Source organism: Nomascus leucogenys, chromosome 2, assembly GCF_006542625.1.
Source record: "Nomascus leucogenys isolate Asia chromosome 2, Asia_NLE_v1, whole genome shotgun sequence".
NCBI classification, from domain to species: domain Eukaryota; kingdom Metazoa; phylum Chordata; class Mammalia; order Primates; family Hylobatidae; genus Nomascus; species Nomascus leucogenys.
Window position 1 is genome coordinate 131127983 of NC_044382.1, and position 19712 is coordinate 131147694.

The 19712-nt window shown below is 41.1% G+C and overlaps 1 protein-coding gene across 1 annotated transcript in view; it reads left to right on the top strand.

Moving 5' to 3' along the window:
• Positions 1-19712, top strand: part of PRDM6 (PR/SET domain 6) — a 98631-nt gene that overhangs the window by 66737 nt on the left and 12182 nt on the right. Inside the window, exons 4-6 of the mRNA XM_030823615.1 lie at positions 542-669; positions 4168-4292; positions 15420-15762. Coding sequence (XP_030679475.1) covers positions 542-669; positions 4168-4292; positions 15420-15762 — 596 coding nt within the window. The remainder of the gene's footprint in view (positions 1-541; positions 670-4167; positions 4293-15419; positions 15763-19712) is intronic.

Consider the following 19712-nt stretch of genomic DNA (forward strand, 5'->3'; position numbering starts at 1 on the left):
GAGGTGAGAGTCCGTTTATTTCACCCAAATCACAGTCTGTTTTGCCAGTTCTTTACGGCTCCATAACTCTCCAACTGCCTTCTGCTAGGTGTCGCCCAGCCTGCTGAACAGACAGTTACTGCCTCCCGAATGCCTCTGGGCAGTGGTGTGTTTGAGACTGGGGGGCCTCGAATGTGGATGTTACAACAATGTCAGTGCAGCCTCTCCTTTCAGCTTGCTTTGTTTATCCAGCAGCTCATTACTTAAGACTAGCCTGTCAAAATCAGTTAAATATTCTTTGGGAAATATGGTCACATCCGTGAGATACCACAAATATGTTTAATACAGAGAAGATTGGCTTGATAAGAAAAACATGATCGACTTGCATCATCAAAACATATTTTCCTGTTATTCCGGTTGAGTGTCCACAAGCATCAATAAGCACTAGCAAACCTAAGGGCAATAAATTTCTGCAGCTGACACATAAAGACACCAAGGGAAGCAGGGAAAATGATTGCTGATGATTCGTTCTAACTACTTGACCTTCTGACCTCTTCTCCAGATATATGACCAGGATGGGACACTACAGCACTTTATTGATGGTGGGGAACCTAGTAAGTCGAGCTGGATGAGGTATATCCGATGTGCAAGGCACTGCGGAGAACAGAATCTAACAGTAGTTCAGTACAGGTAAAGTATATCTTGACTTACCACCTACAGAGCTGAAGCCATTTGGCTTGCATATACAAATTCAGGCTTGCCGCTGGTGGGTAAAAAAAATCCTGCAGAACTCTGCAAGGACTGGCAGACATTTTTTTTTTTTTCTTTTTTGCTAGGTTTCTGAAACCTCCTTAGTTCCTATGACAGTAAGAGCATTCATGAACATTTAGGATTAAAAGTGCTAGTAGATGGCCTCCTTCACTCCGTGCACATGGTGAAGTTACTCCCACATCATTAGAACTTCTAGAATGGTCTGAATGAGCCCAGCAAACCCACTGACTTGGGGTGCTTTTCCCAAGCAGACGTATTCACACAGATAAGTAGAAGGCCAGAGATTCAGCCTCAGGTCTCTTGCTTTCAGTCTCCTTCATGCTGTCTCCTTTGACGAATAGCTTTATTTGCACAATAGCATGGGAAACCAAGAACTCTCTACCTTCCCAAGGATACCTTTCCAAAACTGTTAGACTTAGTGGCAGTGACAGAGACAGGGTAACTCTCCTGCTCCCTCTAAAGGTGGCAGTGGGTTTGGCCCTTTGATGATTCAGGATTCGTTTCAGTTGATGAGGCAGTTTCCGGGCATAGAGAAGCCCCTGGTTTCCTGAAAGGTATAGGCAAAACCCAGAGGATAACAAAGGCAGGGTGGAGCCATCCCCATTTCCCGTAGGGGGGTCCACATAGGGAGGCCTCTGGGGAGCTGAAAAGCAGGGTGGATTCCCCGGACTTCTCAGTGCACCTGCTGGTGAAGCATTTCCACTTAGTGCTAAGGAAGGCTGGAGTGGAGACGAGAGGGCAAAAACAAATCAAATAGGAAAAAAGCCCCACCACTAAGCCTTCTTTTCTCAAAATCCCTCGAAAACGTGTGCTGTATAAATATATGACCTCAGTTATAAACAGCCGTGTTCCCTTTAGAATCAGAAGCAACTGTTTAGCTTTATTAGGCACCACAGACACATCAAAGCAGAAGGCTCTGTGCTCAGCAACTTGGAGTCCTGCCTATGGCTATTTATTTTCTTTTCCTTTTTTTTTTTTTTAAACGAAGCTTAAGTTTTTTCTTTTTAACTTTCTTCCTCTTGTTGGTTAAAGGCTGCACAAATTTGGCTTGCTCTCTGAGGTCTTCAATTAAAAAAAATTTGGGCAGTATGTGACTCACCGCCTTGGTTTTCAGTGCAGTTTTATTTCATTAAGTAACGGTTTAAATGAAGTAGCACAAGACAGTATTTCATTACACTGCTGTATGTGGGCTTTATTCACCTTTATTACAGCTGCATTTCTGTTGTGAGGTTTTTTATAAAACTCTGAGCTAGAAAATTAGTGAAGATTGTGCTTGTCCATTTAGTAAGAGATAGTTTGGTTCTGTAATGGGTACCCAGGGAGCTATTGAGGCAAATTCTGAATTTGGGAAAACAAGAACCCCCTAAGAGGAAGGTGGGCATGGGTAAGTCATTGCCTATCTGTCAATATTAAGTGGGCTTTTTACAACTGCTCATTTCATGATGGCGCTTACACTATGAGCTCTCTCTGCTGATCTGTTTTTGATTATTTCAGATCTTTACAAAATGAAATACAAAAACACAATTTTAAAAACTGGCATTCATCACCAGTGACCATGTCCAAGAGTAAGAAAATAGAAAAGTTGGACCCTGAAGAGCCAGGCTAATTTTTATTGTACATGAATGTCCTCTTCACAAAAAGTCAGCTGGTTTAAATTCATTCTGTTATGATTTGTAATATCTAAATGGAATTTTCTTCAAAGCGCCCTTGATTGATTGACCCTTAGCTGAACGTTTTGTTTTTATTTTGAGGCTGACAATAATGTTTGTTGGCATGTGTTCCACTTCAACTGCGTTGGGACGCCATGAAGCTATCTTTATGAGTCATCCAACCACAATACTAAATACATGTCAGCAAAGGAAATATTATCTGAAAAGGGAAAAATCCCTTTGATGTGCTTCAACATGCAGAGATTTCTGCGAGTTTTGGAAGCTCTGCCCACTTGTAAGGAATGGTGTACGCTTACACATTTTTTTCCCCCTTTCGGCCTACCCGGTGCCTCAGAAGACCACCCATTGCTCGAAAACAGTTCTGCTCTTTCAGCAGCAAAGTGTGTCATTTGGTTTTAGCACATTCATTTGCTGGGCGCAGTGTTTATATTAAGGGAAGCCAAACCGAGAGATGAAATGTTGCAAGGGTGAAGTACAAAGTAGACTCAATTTTTCTCAAGTTAGGAGATGCCAGTGATTTATAGCTCAGCTCCAATTTTGATTTTTTTATGTAGCAGTGGAAAGAATTAATAAAATGCACAGCTCTTGGAGATGCAGAGGGAGGAAGGGTAGCAAGAGCTAGGCAACTGGCTGGAGTTTTTGTAAGATATTCATAGAATGTTGGGAAAAACATTCTGCTTAGCTAGCAGTGCCCTCGTGAGACAGAATGGCAGCAAGTAAGGAAAATAACAAGATAAATGAAATTTTTGCAGCTGCAAGTAAAATATTGAGAATCTGCACTTTTTTATTGATCTTTATGATCCTATTGCCAAGAGCCACTTTGTGGTGACAAAATATGTTGACAAGTGCATATCTCACTGCCATGAAAAATGTGGAGAAGCATTCGCCTTATGTCTGCAGTGTTATACAAGGAACAAATTGCCCTGCTACAGCCAATTCCTTACAGAAAGGAGAAATTTAAGGCCCACCAACCCTACACACTTTTATCTTGAACTTGAGGTTCATATTTGTAGCAATTCTTCATTGAGAAAAACAGTCTCAGTCTCCTCACTCTTTTAATCTGTAGATTTTTTTTTTACAGTACCAAAGCTATTATAAAAAATGTTTATTTCTCAGTACCTTCACTGTATCATTTCAGAGTGTAATCTTTCAGCCAGAGTAAAGTGCTCCTCTTGTATTTATTGAATTTCCATCCATTTCACATAAGAGGGTTTTTCTCTTCTCCTGTATCGAACTTTAGAAGAAGAGCAGTGGAGAGGATTTTTATTTCCCTGAGTCCTTATATCACAAAGCTGCTTAATTTTATTACAAATTTTGGAACTCCCAATGCCAAGTTGCAACAATACATTTAATGCTTTTCCTTCAAATAAGAAATCAATAGTATTTATATATGAGGTTGGGGCACCAGTGTCTTTGCAATTTTCCAGAGAAGGGATTTTCTCATTAGTGTGAGATGAAATTTTTTTTAATGAATTCTTCCTTTCTGATGTCTCCTGGGCTAAATTATCTGTCTCTTCAGCCAGTTCATTCTAGGGAGAGTCATTGTGGAAATAAACTGAATGCTGTTTATCATACTGAGTTACAGACTCTAATTGGTTGCTGGGGACAATCAGTTGGGTGTAAATTTATTACAAACAGAAACTGTTTAGATGGAGCTGAGCAGAACTTTTTCGGGGCAATAAAAATATGGATGGGGGCACATGAGTCCTATGCATTACTAAGCTGGGTTTTCTTTTGTTTTGAATAGGTCGAATATATTCTACCGAGCCTGTATAGATATCCCTAGGGGCACCGAGCTTCTGGTGTGGTACAATGACAGCTATACGTCTTTCTTTGGGATCCCCTTACAATGCATTGCCCAGGATGAAAACTGTAAGAATTTATTTTAGCTCTGAATTCACATTTCAATATACCTATTTCAAAGCTAACTTTTTAAGAGCTTTTTTTTGAAACTCATGAAACGTGGTTCACTATAATAAGTAACACAAACATATACAAGTCTGTTCCATTGTTTTCTTTTCCCTGCATGTCATCTGCTTTCTCTAGGGCATCTTAACCTGTATGGGCCAGTCCTTCACTTGTTAACAACTTCAAAGCCTTTGCCAGGATTTTAAATAATAGTTGAAGCGAGTTAAGTCAGCTGGTATTCACTGAGTACCTACTATGCGTCTGGTTCTATGCTTGCCACCTTAGGGATTACAAGAGCAGTGTAAGATTCACCTTCTGCTCTGAAGGAGTGTACAGTCTTGTGGGAGCCACACTGTATGCAAAAATGAAGTAATAAGAAAGCAATGACATTTAATCAGGGGTAACACCCCTTTAGTTGATTGGGTGTGCTTCCTCCTACATAGTCATTTGCATGAGAAATAATATTTAAAATGGTAGATATGTGACTGAGGAATTTGTGTCTTTCTAAATTTTTTTGTCTAAAACCGTGTCTGGAAACATGTAATTTTCTCCTATCTTTATTATTGTGCCAACCATTATCTTTAAAAGAATTAACATCTAGGCAAATGTGAACTTTCAGCAACTTTCATGTAAACTTTATATTTCTGCTCTATCGGTTATTTGAAAAGTATTTTAAAATGATTTCCAGTATTTGGAACAGAATTAGGTTATTCTGATATGCTTCAGTGAGAAACACTGGTTTCAGTGATACTGTGTTTTCTTGTCACCAGATTGACTAATTTGTGAACTGATAATTTGATGTTATGCTACAAAAAGAAACAAAGATAACAGATACCTTTTGATAATGGATAAGGAACTTCATTTTGAAAAAAGTGGTTTTTTTTTCATTTTCTTCTCCACTTTCTAAGACATGCACTCACATACACAAAAACTACAATTTAAAAACGCTCATATTATGACTGATCAAAATGCTGATGGTCAGATATTTCTTTCCCATTTGTCTTTAATTTCTTTGTAAAAAGAAAAATCGTCAAAAAGCCTACTACTATCAACTTTCCTTTTCTATTTTACCCTAACCCCAAAACCAATCTCAAATCAAAAAATAAATCTTTGGACATATAGTACATTCCTCTGATTTTGCAAGATTCCACTGGAAAGTTTCTTTTCTGCAGCCATATTCCCGTTTGAGGGAGTTCCTGTTTTCATAGGAGAAAATCTCAGTGTTGGCCATGAGTATGCAGTGAGAGGCAAATGTAGACGTAGAAGCCACTGTGCTCTGCCTCAAACAGAATGGCTCCATGCCCCATGCCCCCAAAACTAGATCTTTATCTATGCACAGAAAGGCGTCAGCATCAGCCAGCCTCCCCATCTACTAACATGGACTTGCCTGTAGGTTGGAACCTTGACGTAACCATCTAGAGTGTTTGATCCAAAAGGATTCTAGAAATCTCAGGAGATCCTCTGTTTCTTCTTTTACTACAACCTGCTACAGACTCTGAAGCTGTTGTTGTGGTGTGTGTGTGTTGAGGAATGTCTAGAGTAAACATATCAAGGCCAAATATTTATTCATTCATTGTTCAGATGTGTAAGGAACACCTACCATGAGCCAGTGTCTTTGCTGGGTGATGTAAATACAGCAGTGAACAAAATGGACAAGAATCCCTACCCGCATGGAGCTTACATTTTGACGGGGGGAGACAGATTATGAACAGGTATATAAGTGAATAAATAGTTGGTCAGATGGTGATAAGTGTTGTGGGCCAATAAAGCAGAAAAGGGGTAAAGAGGTGCCAGGAGTTGGGAGTTACAGTTTCAGAGAGTGAATGGGGTAAGCTCCACTGGGAAGGTGGCCTTTGGGCAAAGACTTAAGATGGTGAAGGAACAAGCCATGTGTTAGTAGGTAGAAGAGCATTCCTGGCAGCCAGACAATTATAAGTCCCAAGATGGGAATGTTCCTGGCATGTTGGAAGAGCATCACAGAGGTCAGCATGGGTGTGGCTGAATGAGTGAGGTGAAGAGGGATTAACTTAGGTGTGGGTGCGTGCTAGGGCAGGGAAGACCTTGTAGGGCCCTGGAGACCATTGTCAGGACCCTGGCTCTAACTCTGTGTGAGCTGGGCAAAGGGGGCTGTTGTAGGGTTTTGAGAAAAAGAACGATTTGACTGAATTTTTTTCAGGAATAATCCCTGAGTGGAGACTGGACAGTAGACTGGACAGGGGGAAGAGCAGGGAATCCAGCTAGAGGCTCTTGCAGGAATCCAGGGGAGAGATGATGGTGGTTTGGACTAGTATGGAAGTGGTGGAGGTGGTGAGAAGTAGTTGGATTCTGGATATGTTTTAAAAGTAAATCCAACAGCATTTTCTGACACATTAGATGCTGAGTGAGAAAGAGGAGTCAGGGATGACTTTGAGGCTTTTGGCCTGAGGAGCTGGAAGGATGGCATGACGACTTACTGAGCTCTGAGCCAGAAATGGAAACTGTGGAGTGACCACTTAGGAAATGCATTTCTTACCCTTGATCTGGATCTCTGGAGTGGGAGACTCATATCCACATGGTGCTTCCACCTGACAATGCTGTCACATGGACGGGAGGGATTGAGGGGTTGGAGTAGAGCATTTTTGGGTCTGTGTGCCATTCACAGCCACCTGACAATGGGTGTCTAAGAGCGTACCACTGGCCTTCAGATTTGGTGCCACCATGCCAAAAATTTACTTTCTGGAAAAAACATACCAGTTTGCTTTTCAGTTCTTCTTTCTGCTAGTGTCTAACCTGAGTGAAGCATTCTTGAGATTGGTGATTACAGTATTGAATAAACTCTACCAGGATGTATGATATATCATTTAGCACCTGAAGTCCTTGAAAGAAAATTTGCAAAGCTACAACAGCTTGAAGTATTGTAGACTCAGTAGGAAAACTAAGTAGTCCTTTTGGGTTCCGTTCAGAGCTCTAAGTAAGGGTTGAGAGACGTTTAAAAGGAATTAAGCCATTGACTAAAGTGCTCAACAGTAACAATCCCCTTTCCCCCAAGGGTATTATAGGAATTTTATTTCAGTTCCTGTCTCAGAGTCATATATCTGTCATGTGATTGGCCACCCAAGAAACCAGCAGAAGGCTTCATCAGATAGTGTGGGGGAGATATATGACTTTGACTGCCTCTAAGATGGATTCTCATTCCATGTGATTCACTGGGAGACCTGGCAACACCTAAATGAGGATTCCTTCTTCTGTGCTAAGAAAATACTCTGTGATTTAAAAGCACAAATGTGTAAAAGGGCATGGACAGATAATTTAACAGATAGCCTCCACAGCCCTGAGTAATTTAAATCATCTCCACTGGATTAGCAATTCCAAGACAATTTTTATCCCACTGAGCTAGCCACAAAATAAATTTGGTACCTAAAAAGAAGCTTCTTGAGATCAAAGACTTTTTCAATAGAATACCTCCACAGAGCCTCTTTATAGGGCTCAGCTCACAGTGAACAATGACGAAATGTGCACTGAATAAATACTGAGAATTTCTATTACCATTATTAGAAGGGATTAAATATTTCAGGCAGATTTTTTGTTGTTGTTAATGAAATTGATACCTGGACCAAGGCATTCAAGGAAAATATGATTTTACTTAGTGAGTAATATTAAGCACTTTCATTTATAAAAATATAACTTTCTTCCCATGGTTCTTTCAACATTGAAAGTACACATTTCCTATCGAGAGTGTGCGGTGGGTTTGGGTTCAGGACGTGCCCCCTCCGCCGGCAGCCCCAAAGCAGGGCGGCCGTGGGTACACTCACTGCCCGGACAGCTCATTGAAAGCGCCTTGAGTCAGAGAAGACAGCAGTTCACACAGGCATATGGGTTCTGGAAGCAATTCCTATGTTATTTTCTTTTTAAAAAAGTCGTATTATAAATGTAATAGAGCTCCAAAGAGAGCGCCTTTCCATCCACTGTGGGCCTTTCAAAAGAGCCTGAAGGAACGCCTGTGTCGACAGATCGCATCCGCAAGAAGGAATGAGGTTCCCCAAAGCTTCCAGTGGGGGATTAGCTCCTGCAGAGTGTAAAGACCTTAGTGTATTCATATTCGTTTCAGAGGAAATTAAAAAAAATCCTGGGAATAAATGTTAAACAAGTCTTCCTGCTGCTTTTTCTGTCTCAGCATATGAAGCTGAGGTGGCAGAATGTGAACCTTGATGGCAACAGGGGAGTTGCTGCACTGGAGTAAACCCTGCTTGGAGGAGCCCTGCCTTTTTCTTTTGATTTTAAAGAGCAGAAAATAAAAAAGGGAACCTCTGTAGGGTGCCCCTCACCCCTACCGTTCCACCAACAGCGAGAAACTAGGTCAGAGTCAGGAAGGCCCTACTCAAGCCCTTAGTGGTGACCTTTAGAAGATTATGTATAGTTCAGTACACAAGACCATCTGTGCAGGGCCCCAGGGGAAGTATTGTGATGGGTGCAAAAACCCAGGCCCTGTCCTGGAGGAGCTCAGTCTACAAGAGAACACATAAGCACATAACCACAATATCAAACACTGTGCAGATGCTGTGTGAGGTGGCCACAGCAGAGAGCTTGAGCTCGGGGCTGTCAGGTTCTCTTAAGTCATTCAGCTGGGAGGAGTCAAGGTTCCAGGCCACTTGTGTACAGTGCAAAGCTGGAGTTGGCTTAGAACCAGGAACCAAAAGATACTATCTTGTCCGTAAATAGGTAATAGAAAAATGCTGCCCTCAAGTCAGTAAGCTAAGGAACTGTCCATCTTGGGACATTGGTGAAAACAAAGTCACACTCTAAAACCTAGCCCTAGCCGTAGGATGTTATGAGGCTTGATTTTGCACTACTTGCCAGCTATGGAAACCCTGAGCCAAGAAACTAATGTAAAAATTGGTCTAGAGCTGTTGAAACCTGTAGGTTCCTAGAAGAAGAAAGAAGTCACTCCTCAGGGATGCTTCTGACTCTTCTACAAGACTCCAACAAGAAGGCAGCACCCACTAAAAAGGCATTGACAGAGACAAATGATAAAGGTCTTAGGGAAAGTCACTGTTATGAGAGATTTGACTTTTTGCGTGCTGTAGGATATTGTGGTGTGCTGCCTCAAGCCCAGCTTTGCTACTGGATGGAGGCACTCATTCCGACTGTTGTGGGAGTGTAGGGGGCTGACATCTCAGATGAGTTGTTTCCAGGAATTACCTTTAGCCCACTTGAACCACCTCGCCCTTGGTCATACTTCCTCCCACAGTAGCCCATGTCCAATGACTGGTCAATGTGGGGTGTGTAAAGGACTGGTTCCCTTGCCTCAAACCAGGACAACCCTAAAGGACATTCATTCCATCCAGCTCCAGAGCTGTTAAACTCCTCCCTCAGCCCAGTGCTGCTTGCCCCACTTCCCAACAGGTGTTGATCCTGAGAGCAATCCCCAAACCCCAAATCCCCATTTCAGAGTCTGTTTCCTGGGCGACCTAATTTGAGACAGGTACTCCCAGATTTCCATTTTCAATCCAGACCTCTTTACTGAGCCCCAGACTCCTCTCCAGCTGTCTTGGCAACATCTTCACTTCCATGTCTCACATGCATCTCCAACTAAACCTGCGTAAAACTAAAACCACTCTATTCACTCCCACTCACTGCCTCTCCCATCTTTCAGCAGCTCTCACTCCCAATCATACAATTGCCCTGTCGAGAAACCTTGACACCTCACTCTTGCTCACCCTTCCATCCAATCAGCCACCAAGTCCTGTTGATTGCATTTTCTTAATGCATTTGTTCACTTCATTTCTGCTGGCACCTGACTAGTGTCACCATCCACTCTGGCTTGGACCCCTTGCAGTAGCCTTCTGCATGACTTCACACTTTCTTTCTTTAGTTCATGGTGGCCAGAGTGAAGTTTCAACCACTTGCTTATTTTATTGTTTCAGTTTATTCACTTGTTTTGTTAATAGGTAGCTCTGTCCCATAGATCAAAATGCAGAAAGTACTGTGGACATATAAGTCTCCTTCCCAGACACCATCAGTAATGTTGGCAGATTCTGAGGTATTCTTTCAGAGATAATTTTTGCCCATTCGAGCATCTAATCATATTCCCCCTTTTATTCTCTGGCTGTCATTCTGCCACATGTATATGTAGCACACTGTATACACTGTTCTGTACTTTGTTTCTTTATTTACTGATACAGAGTGATGATGCCTTTAAAGCATAAATCTGATCATCTCACTCCCAAGCTTAAAATCTTTTTTTGGCTTGCCATTACTCTCTGCTAAATCCCCAGTTCCTTAATATGGTAGCCTATGGGTCACATAGAGTCTCCAGAAACATTTTCTATGGCCCATGTAGCATTTTACAAGATTAGATTCCAAACATCTTTAGACTGGCCATGCCCTGTTCAGAATGTTACCGCCCCCATTATCCTCTGTTGTGTTAACCTGCCTCCCATCACCCCATCAGATATTTCCGTGGCCTGTCCAACTCCCACAGGCATTGGCAGTTGTGCTGCCTTCCTCTCCAGCCTCGGCTGCAGCGCGTCTCCTCTTCTTTCTCTGGCCACGTTGCCTTTTTTTCCATTCCTTTAGTGCCCTGAGCTCCTTCCTACCTCAGCATGGCACAAGACTCTATGGCAAAGCTGCCGATATTCCATCTTTTTGCATTGCCTTTTCCTCCCTTTGCACTTGTATGATGCCCATGTACCCCTCAGGAACTCAGATTCTCTCATGTCTCAAGTTTAGCCATCCCTGATTTATCATTTCCTGATATCCTTTTGTTTCTCTAACAGCACTTACCACACTTGTCTTAACTGTATTTTGTCAATTCTAAAATTTATGGGTTTTTTTTTTTTTTACATTTTAATCTTTCTGAAACTGGCAAATGTCTTGCAATTAATGGTGACTTACAATTATGATGGTGAAATTAATGGAGTGTTACATTTGATGAAACTGAGTAAATATTTATCTGTAAAAACATCAGCTTAATATCTGTATTTCCCACTAGAGTTTATGTGTCAGAAGGCAGTGACTATGGTTTTCCTGATCCCCCTATTGCCTAGCACAGGGTCAGGCATGTAATAGATGCTCAGCAACTATTTGTGGACTGAATGAATGAATGAGGAAGGGGTAAACTGAACTTTGTTTTATAGATCCTGAATTTGCCTCTCTCAATATTTTAACTGTCCAAATTTCGTGAGTTCATGTTCTTCCTTGACTGTATCCTTTAAGGCTTTGAGAGGTTGCCCTCTTCCCCTTAATCTTTGTGTTTCCAGACTGAAGAGATTGACTAGCTCAATATTGCTTCTTGCAGAAACCACTTCATCTTTTTGGTCATTTTAATAAGCCATCTCTGTACATTTTGCCGTTGTCTATGTTGTCTTTCTTGTGTTGGGATGAAATTTCCTGTCCTTTTTCTGAAAATTTCTTGTGTTTAGTTTATACCTTTAATGGCCATAGTCAGTGAGGCTGATATTTAGGAAGAATAATCTTGTGTGTCTCCTAAAAAGTGCTGCTTTAAATGTTTTTTAGGAGATAGAGTCTTACTCTGTCACCCAGGCTGGAGTGCAGTGGCATGATCATATACAATAGAGCATTGTAAACTATCATCACCCTACTGATCTATCAAACACTAGATCTTATTTCTTCTACCAAAATGTAAATTTCTACCCATTAATCAATCTCTTTTCATCCCTACTCCCCTGTCACCCACACATTCTTTTGTTTTAATATAAAAGGTTATGTGACCTTAACAATTTTTTAGGATTAATCAATTAGTTTCCTTTTTTTTTTTGAGACAGAGTTTCACTCTTGTTACCCAGGCTGGAGTGCAATGGCATGGTCTCGGCTCACCGCAACCTCTGCCTCCCAGGTTCAAGTGATTCTTCCACCCCAGCCTCCCAGGTAGCTGGGATTACAGGCGTGTGCCACCACGCCTGGCTAATTTTGTATTTTTAGTAGAGACAGGGTTTCTCCTTGTTGGTCAGGCTGGTCTTGAACTCCTGACCTCAGGTGATCTGCTTGCGTCAGCCTCCCAAAGTGCTGGGATTACAGGCGTGAGCCACCACGCCCGGCTCAGTTAGGTTACTTTCTAGGAGTGTAAGTCAGAGCTCAGAATCTATCATCTACACTTAGAGTATTATTTGTATTATTTACCCCCAGAAGCATTTTATTCCTTTTCCTACAGTGAAGTGGCTGGCCAGTGTTTCCCGCTCTCTTGCATGTTGATGACATCTTCATTCTATGGTTTTTCTCACCACGCATTACTTCCTGTTAGTGTGAAATTGCCTGGCCTGTAAAAGCTTAGTGTTGCCTAAAACCTTGTGGGCTTCCCTGTGCTTTGCCTCTCCTGGATTAGTAATGAAAGGGCCAAACAAGATGGTTCTACCCCAATCTCTGACAATGCTGCTGTTTTTATGTTTTATTTAAAAAAATGCCAGAACATGGCAAAACATTCCTTCTTGTCTTTCAGTGCCTATTTAAAAAGTAACAATCTGTGTGCCATAAAATATTTTTTAGGTGTAAAAACTGTCCACAAATTCTATGTTGATTATATTCTTTTGCCCCAGAATTGAAATATACATAAATATTTGTATATAGAATAAAGACATACATACAAACATATGTACATAGGTGTATATAAGTAAATGTATAACGTAAGTATATATAACATGTATATTTATATATAATACACACAAAACAATGTACTAGCTGTGAAAACATCCTTTAAATTTTGAAACACAGCTATTGAGCAGAGATGCTATGAGTGTATGGTCAGAAAAAAAAATTCTGTCTTGTAAGTCTGAAAGTTAAAACTTGCCACCCAGGTGGGTCCTTAAGTGAATGTGTGACCCAGGGTAAGTTACTGGACCTTCTTGGGACTTGGCTTTTGTCATTTGTAACAGGAGAAGTTAGGATTAGATCAGTGATTCTCGGCCCTGATTTCACTTTAGATGCAGTTGGGGAACTTTAAAAAATGTAGATGCCCAGGCCGTATGGAGAGATTATAATGTAGTTTTTAAAGATTCTCCTGTGTGAGTCTAATGTGCAGTAGCCAAGGTTAAGAACTGCCAACTAGACAAACTCTAGGCTCTTTCTAGGTCTGCAAGTCTCTTGCTTTACTTTTCTTTCCTAAGACGGTATGGGCTATGCCGACAGAGCCCTGCAGACAGAGCTAGTCCTCTGGTTGGATTTGCTTAACACGTGTGATTCTACAGAATGTTCTCAGTTGAAGAGTGCTTAGGCAGCACACCTACCCCTTTCTGTGCCCACACATGGCATCTCCCTGTCCACTTAAGCACAGAGCTTCGTGGCAGTCATAGTCCCCTACCGTTGAGGATGCCTGCGTCTTCGTGCCATGTAGCATTCTCAGCGATGGTCTGTGGCAGGGCATGAGGAGTGCTCCCAGGTCATGTGTTTCCTGCCATGCGGCCTTGAACTGGTGGCCAGTGGCCATAGTCTGCATTATTTTGTTACTTGCTATCACAGTCTTTTTGCCAATATCCTTTTCAAAATTTTTGGTCTCTAATTTCATTCTCTTGACCACCTGGTAACTTTAATCTCTCAGCCTTGAAATGACCCATAGATATAGTAGTTAAAATAAAAAAAGAAGAATTTTTAAGCCTATTAGGTTGTAGTCACTTCTGGACCTATGAAATGACCAGCAAATAGTTTATAAATATTATTAACTCACTAATGTCTTAATAAAAAGAACAACAAGTTCTAGATATATTATTAGATTTATCTCCTCAGAAGTATTTCTTCTAGTTCTCTCCCCACTTCCACTGCCACCACCCCAGTTTAGGGCCATCTCCCTCACACCCATCGCTTCTCCTTCCATAATAAAAATGGTAGTTGCTGTTCATGGTAGGCCCTGTAATAAGAACTTTCATTGATGTATTTAAACCTTGTAAAAGGGGACTTTAAAGATGAGGATGCTAAGGCTCATAGGGCCGAACATCTATTTAGTGTCAACCATAGGTCAAGCTCTTTATTAAACGCTGTCTCTATATTATGTCATTCAGTCCTGAGAGTGACTATTTTACATTATACCAGGGACCAAATCATGGATTTAGATGTTCCATACTTGCCCAAGGCTAGTAAATAGTGGAGTTAAAACCTCAGCCATCTCAGCCACCACACCGTGCTGCTATTATTTTTAGAAGCATTAGTACCACTGTCCTCATTTTATAGATGGAATAACTGCAGCCCAGAGCTATTGAATAGTTTGCCTAAGATCACTAAGCTAATAAGAGGCAGAGGCAGGATTTGAACCTAGGTCTTTCAGATTCCAAAGCCTGAGTCACAAGCACCACCACTTGGTTGCCTCCTACTCTTTCCTTATCCACTTGCATCCCATCTATAAATCAGGTCTCTCTCAAGCCCTTCCTGAACACTGGTTCTATTTTTCTTGCTATCCCTCTGCTCAGGAATGGTCTGTGTCTACTTCCTAGGTCTGAAATATCTTATTTATTTATTTGGACTTTTAAGGCCCTCTGAGGTCTCCTTCTGACCCCCAATCCTTATTCCTAGAGTGACCAGATCCCGTGCCCTGCTCAGTCAGCCCATCTCCCTTACTATCCCACCTGCATGCTAGACTTCTCCTGCCTTCAGGTGTCTTTCATCTTGTTCCCTTCATCTCTTCAAATAGCTTTTCCTGGATACCTATCCTGTGCTGCCAAGATCTGGAGGAAAGCCTGAAATTCTCCATCAGTCAAGCTGAATCCATTTTCTCTGCACTGCTCAGGGCTACCCTCTCTGGGCAACATCCCCTGCTCACTCCCTCTCCCTTGCTGTGCCTCCCGTCTAAACTCCCTCCAGGCATAGGTGCAGTGTGGTGCTCACTATGGACTCCTGTATGTCTCAAGTCCTAAGTGAACTCCATGAGGGCAAAGACCATGTAAAACAATCCTGAGCATATAATTGCTTAATAAATAGGCATCAGATGAGTTATTAATCTGTGATAATAGTTTTTTCCCCTCAAATCAGATGGTTTGTTATGTTAATTCTGAGTCCAGAAACACAAATTCTTAAAATGTTGATTTATTTGATTTTTTTTAAAGTATGTGTTATTGTGCTTATTTTAAAGGCTAGTAAAACTGATCTTCTAAACTATTGCTATTCTCCTAGTAAATGTCCCTTCAACGGTAATGGAAGCCATGTGCAGACAAGACGCCCTGCAGGCCTTCAACAAAAGCAGCAAACTCGCCCCTACCACCCAGCAGCGCTCCATTGTTTTCCCGCAGACTCCGTGCAGCAGGAACTTCGCTTTTCTGGATAAGTCTGGGCCCATTGAATCAGGGTTTAATCAAATCAACGTGAAAAACCAGCGAGTCCTTGCGAGCCCAACTTCCACAAGCCAGCTCCACTCGGAGTTCAGTGACTGGCATCTTTGGAAATGTGGGCAGTGCTTTAAGACGTTCACCCAGCGGATCCTCTTACAGATGCACGTGTGCACGCAGAACCCCGACAGGTAACCCTGACTCTCACTGCTGACAGTGTGTTTGCTTAGTGAGACCCACTGCTTGCCTTCTCGCCAACTTCTGAGCACCTCCACAGGGGAAGCCCTGTGATAAGTGGTGTCTGCATTCTGGAAGGTCAGAGAGAAATGTGAGACCACTGCTTGACTTTCTTGCATATAAGGGCTGCACAGACAGGTTGGTGGCTGCAGAGAGGAATCTGCACTTGCCTTCCAAACAGTTCTGCCCAAGCCTAAAAGGGAGAGAAATAGAAGGAACGTTTATGAATATCATAGATGGAAAAATGAGGTCAGGATAATTAGAATCTTCTCTGTCTTCCAAAGATAATATAGCTGGCTGCTCTGCTGCTGTCACAGTCATTTCAGGGTTCACCTCCAGTGTGCCGTGGGTATGAACTTAATTAAGTACTAAGAGGTAATGAATTGGAATTTTTTGCTTAGTACTATTTTTCTTCAGAGCATGCAAACCCATAAATCCTGCAAAGCTGTCAAAAGGAAATACCTACTCTGCTAGTGATGTGGAGGAAAACAGATGCCACTTATTCAATAAACTAATATCCACACAGAAGAAAAATGTTGACTAGATACCTCAGAGTCAAAGTTGGTTTGAAAGTTTGTCAATAAAGAATTTTATGGCTATGAACTGAGGATGAAATTTAGCTGAACAAGTGAATTAAAATTTCAGGTACTCTGACGAGTGGCACAGTAGATATAATGGAACTATTATTTATGAATCAAAACCGGTTTATTTGACAGTTTTGATAGCTGAGAGCACAAAAGACAAAAATCAAATTAATTCAATAAGAAAGGATTGCTTATGTTTTTATCTCTCCTTCATGTTCTATGAAAACTTGATTAAAACCCAAGTATCTAAGAATAGCATTCAAAATGCACTTTGAATATAAAAGCAGAAGATAATTTTTGAAGCTGGGGTAGGAGACTTGGAAGCAGGGCTCTTGGGTTATTTTCTTAATTTTGCCACTAATTTAAGCAAGCCACTTGGCTCTCCTCGCCTAATAATGTACACCCAGCTCTTCCCTCCCAGCTCTGTAGGATACACAGTGTGCCTAGAAAACCCAAGCAGAGGCGGGGAGGATGGAGGTGGGGGGGAGAGGGAGTGGATATTTTGTAAAATAATAATAATCAATTACAGGATACATGTGCACATTACACATGCATACATTTTTATTTGTGCTGTTGGAAAAACTACTTGCTTAGCATCAACATTGCTGTAGCTAATTAATGTTGAAACATTAATTAGGGTTGTTAAGGCAGCTGTGTCTTCACAATCTTTATTTTCAATAGGCGGGCCCCCTGGTGAGAGTATCAACAGACTTCTGCACATCTTAGTACTATTGGTGTAGAGGTGATACAAAAGTTTGAAAATGTTTTCCTCATTCAGAAAGGATTTCTTTTTTCAAAATTTGCCTTCCTTGCAAGTATACGTAGAACCTCAAGATATGTCTCTTATAAGTTTGCAAAGCATTTTAGTAGTCTTTAAAATACAAAAGATGCGTTAAAATCTGATTATAAACTTGCTTTTTAAATAGAGTGAATTCAGATGTTTGGATCTATTATTTGCAAAGGTTCATTATAGTCATAATAACTAATTATGCCAGGTAAAATAAAATAATAGTTGAAAAATTTCTGGATAGTAGAACTTTCAAAGTTTAGCTTTGAGGATGAGATGAGATGAGTTTATGCTGAATGCCATATAAAGCAATGAAACTTTTTCATGGCAAGTAGATACTGAAACAGACTGTTTTGTCTGATCTCAGTTACACTTAGAAAATCATATGTGTGGGGCCAGGCGTGGTGGTTCACGCCTGTAATCCCAGCAGTTTGGGAGGCCGAGGTGGGCAGATCACGAGGTCAGGAGATCCAGACCATCCTGGCTAACACGGTGAAACCCTGTCTCTACTAAAAACACAAAAAAATTAGCTGGGCGTGGTGGCGGGCGCCTGTAGTCGCAGCTACTCGGGAAGCTGAGGCAGGACAATCACTTGAACCCAGGAGGTGGAGGTTGCAGTGAGCTGAGATCATGCCACTGCACTCCAGCGTGGGCAACAGAGTGAGACTCCATCTCAAAAAAAAAAATCATATGTATGTGTTATGATGTCTGTCCTGTAAAATAATAATGTCATAGTTCGTAATATGTATATTATCAGAAAAAATACCTGAAAAACTAGAAAGCTTACATATTCAAAATACAATTCAGTGGGAGATTGTTAGGTCTATACTGATTCCAAGCTAATTTAGAGTTATTAGCAAAAATCTAGGCAGCATGAGACTCCTGTCTTATCATGGACCTTGATGGGCTTATTTGATTCAGACGTCCAGGTGTGGAACTGCCGGCGTTTCCAGATGAGGTGAAGTAATGGGCTTGTTATCTGGGAAGGTGCCAGGGTGAGATTAAATTACTGAAGCAGTGGGTTCCTTCCCTGCACTTTGTTGGTAAAGACTTGAGAGGCGTTCACCATCATTCTTGAATAAGTTAAAAAATTACTTCAAAAGATCAGTTCCTTTATAAGCAAAGTAATAAAGTACAATATTTCTTAGTAACGATGAGGAAATGCTTGAATTACATCATCACATCTGAGTTGATTGTTGAAGATAGGGGAAATAGAGGGAGATATCCAGTCACTTGGACCCCCTAGCTTCATTCTAGTTACATAATTTGCTTTTAGTATAAAGGGCTGGAATGGCTCATTTCTGTTCCGGAACCCAGTATGCTCTGTTTGTACCAGAAAGTTTGGAGGTAAGGGATACTCTCCACAATTTCTTAACCACATGGGTGAATTGCTAAATGGAAAAAATATACAGAACTATAATGGAACATCAAATTTATTCATGACAGTAGCTACCTTTGGAACCTTTTTATGGTTATTATCCACGTGGATTACAACTGCTGAATACAGGCTGAGTATCCCTTGTCCAAAATTCTTGGGACCAGAAGAGTTTTTGATTTTGGGTTGTTTCGGATTTGGGATGTTTGCATTATACTCACTGGGTTAGCATGCCAAATCTGAAAATCTGAAATCTGAAATGCACCAATGAGCATTTCCTTTGAGCATCATGTTGTTGTTCATAAAATTTTGGATTTTGGAGCGTTTTGGATTTTCATATTTGGGATGCTCAACTTGTATACATATATTCTTTAGTGATTAATTCCATAGACCAGCTAGCCTTTAGTCTTTAGCAATATATGCCCATTCAGCCATTTACAGTGAAAAGGCTGAATAGTTAGAATGCATTTCCCTTGCTCAAAACACTCAAAAGCTTTTATTTTGATAGGAAAATCTTGCTAGAACCAGGTACAAGAAAGGCAAGAAAGGGGGACACAGGAGAGAAAGTCAGAAGGTAAAACAGGTTAGAGGTTCAAACAAGTCCAAATTTGAAACAGGCCCTTGAGTCTGAGGTCCAAATGATTTTTTATTCAATGGACTGAATATTTGGCCATGAAACCCCAGATATTTGAACCTCCATCCAAGAGACTTTGTGTCTGTATTCATGAGCTTTTTCATGTGAGGTACCATCAAAAGTCTACGCCTTGATAAAAGGAAAGAAATCTGTAGATCCTCAGGGATCCCAGCCTCACCATTTTTTTTTTGTTTTGTTTTGTTTTACCACTGCGTTACTCACATTTAACACAGAAAAAAAAAATCTGTCTGACCTGGCAAAGTAGAGATCAGCTCTAAAGACAAAAAACACACCCGTGAGGGTCCAGGAGCCATGGAATTACTATTTCTTGATGTTGTTCTGTTAAGCAAAACCGAAAATCTCTTCCTTCTTTTTCCCAGGCTACTGACTTTTTCTTTTCCTGAATAAATTCGAAGAGAAGAAGCTGTTGGAATCTAAATCAACCAAAATTTTGTTCAGGGACTTTATAAACATTTGGGATTTTGCATAAGCTTATTGCCTAGGCCAAAGTAGCTTTTCTTGCT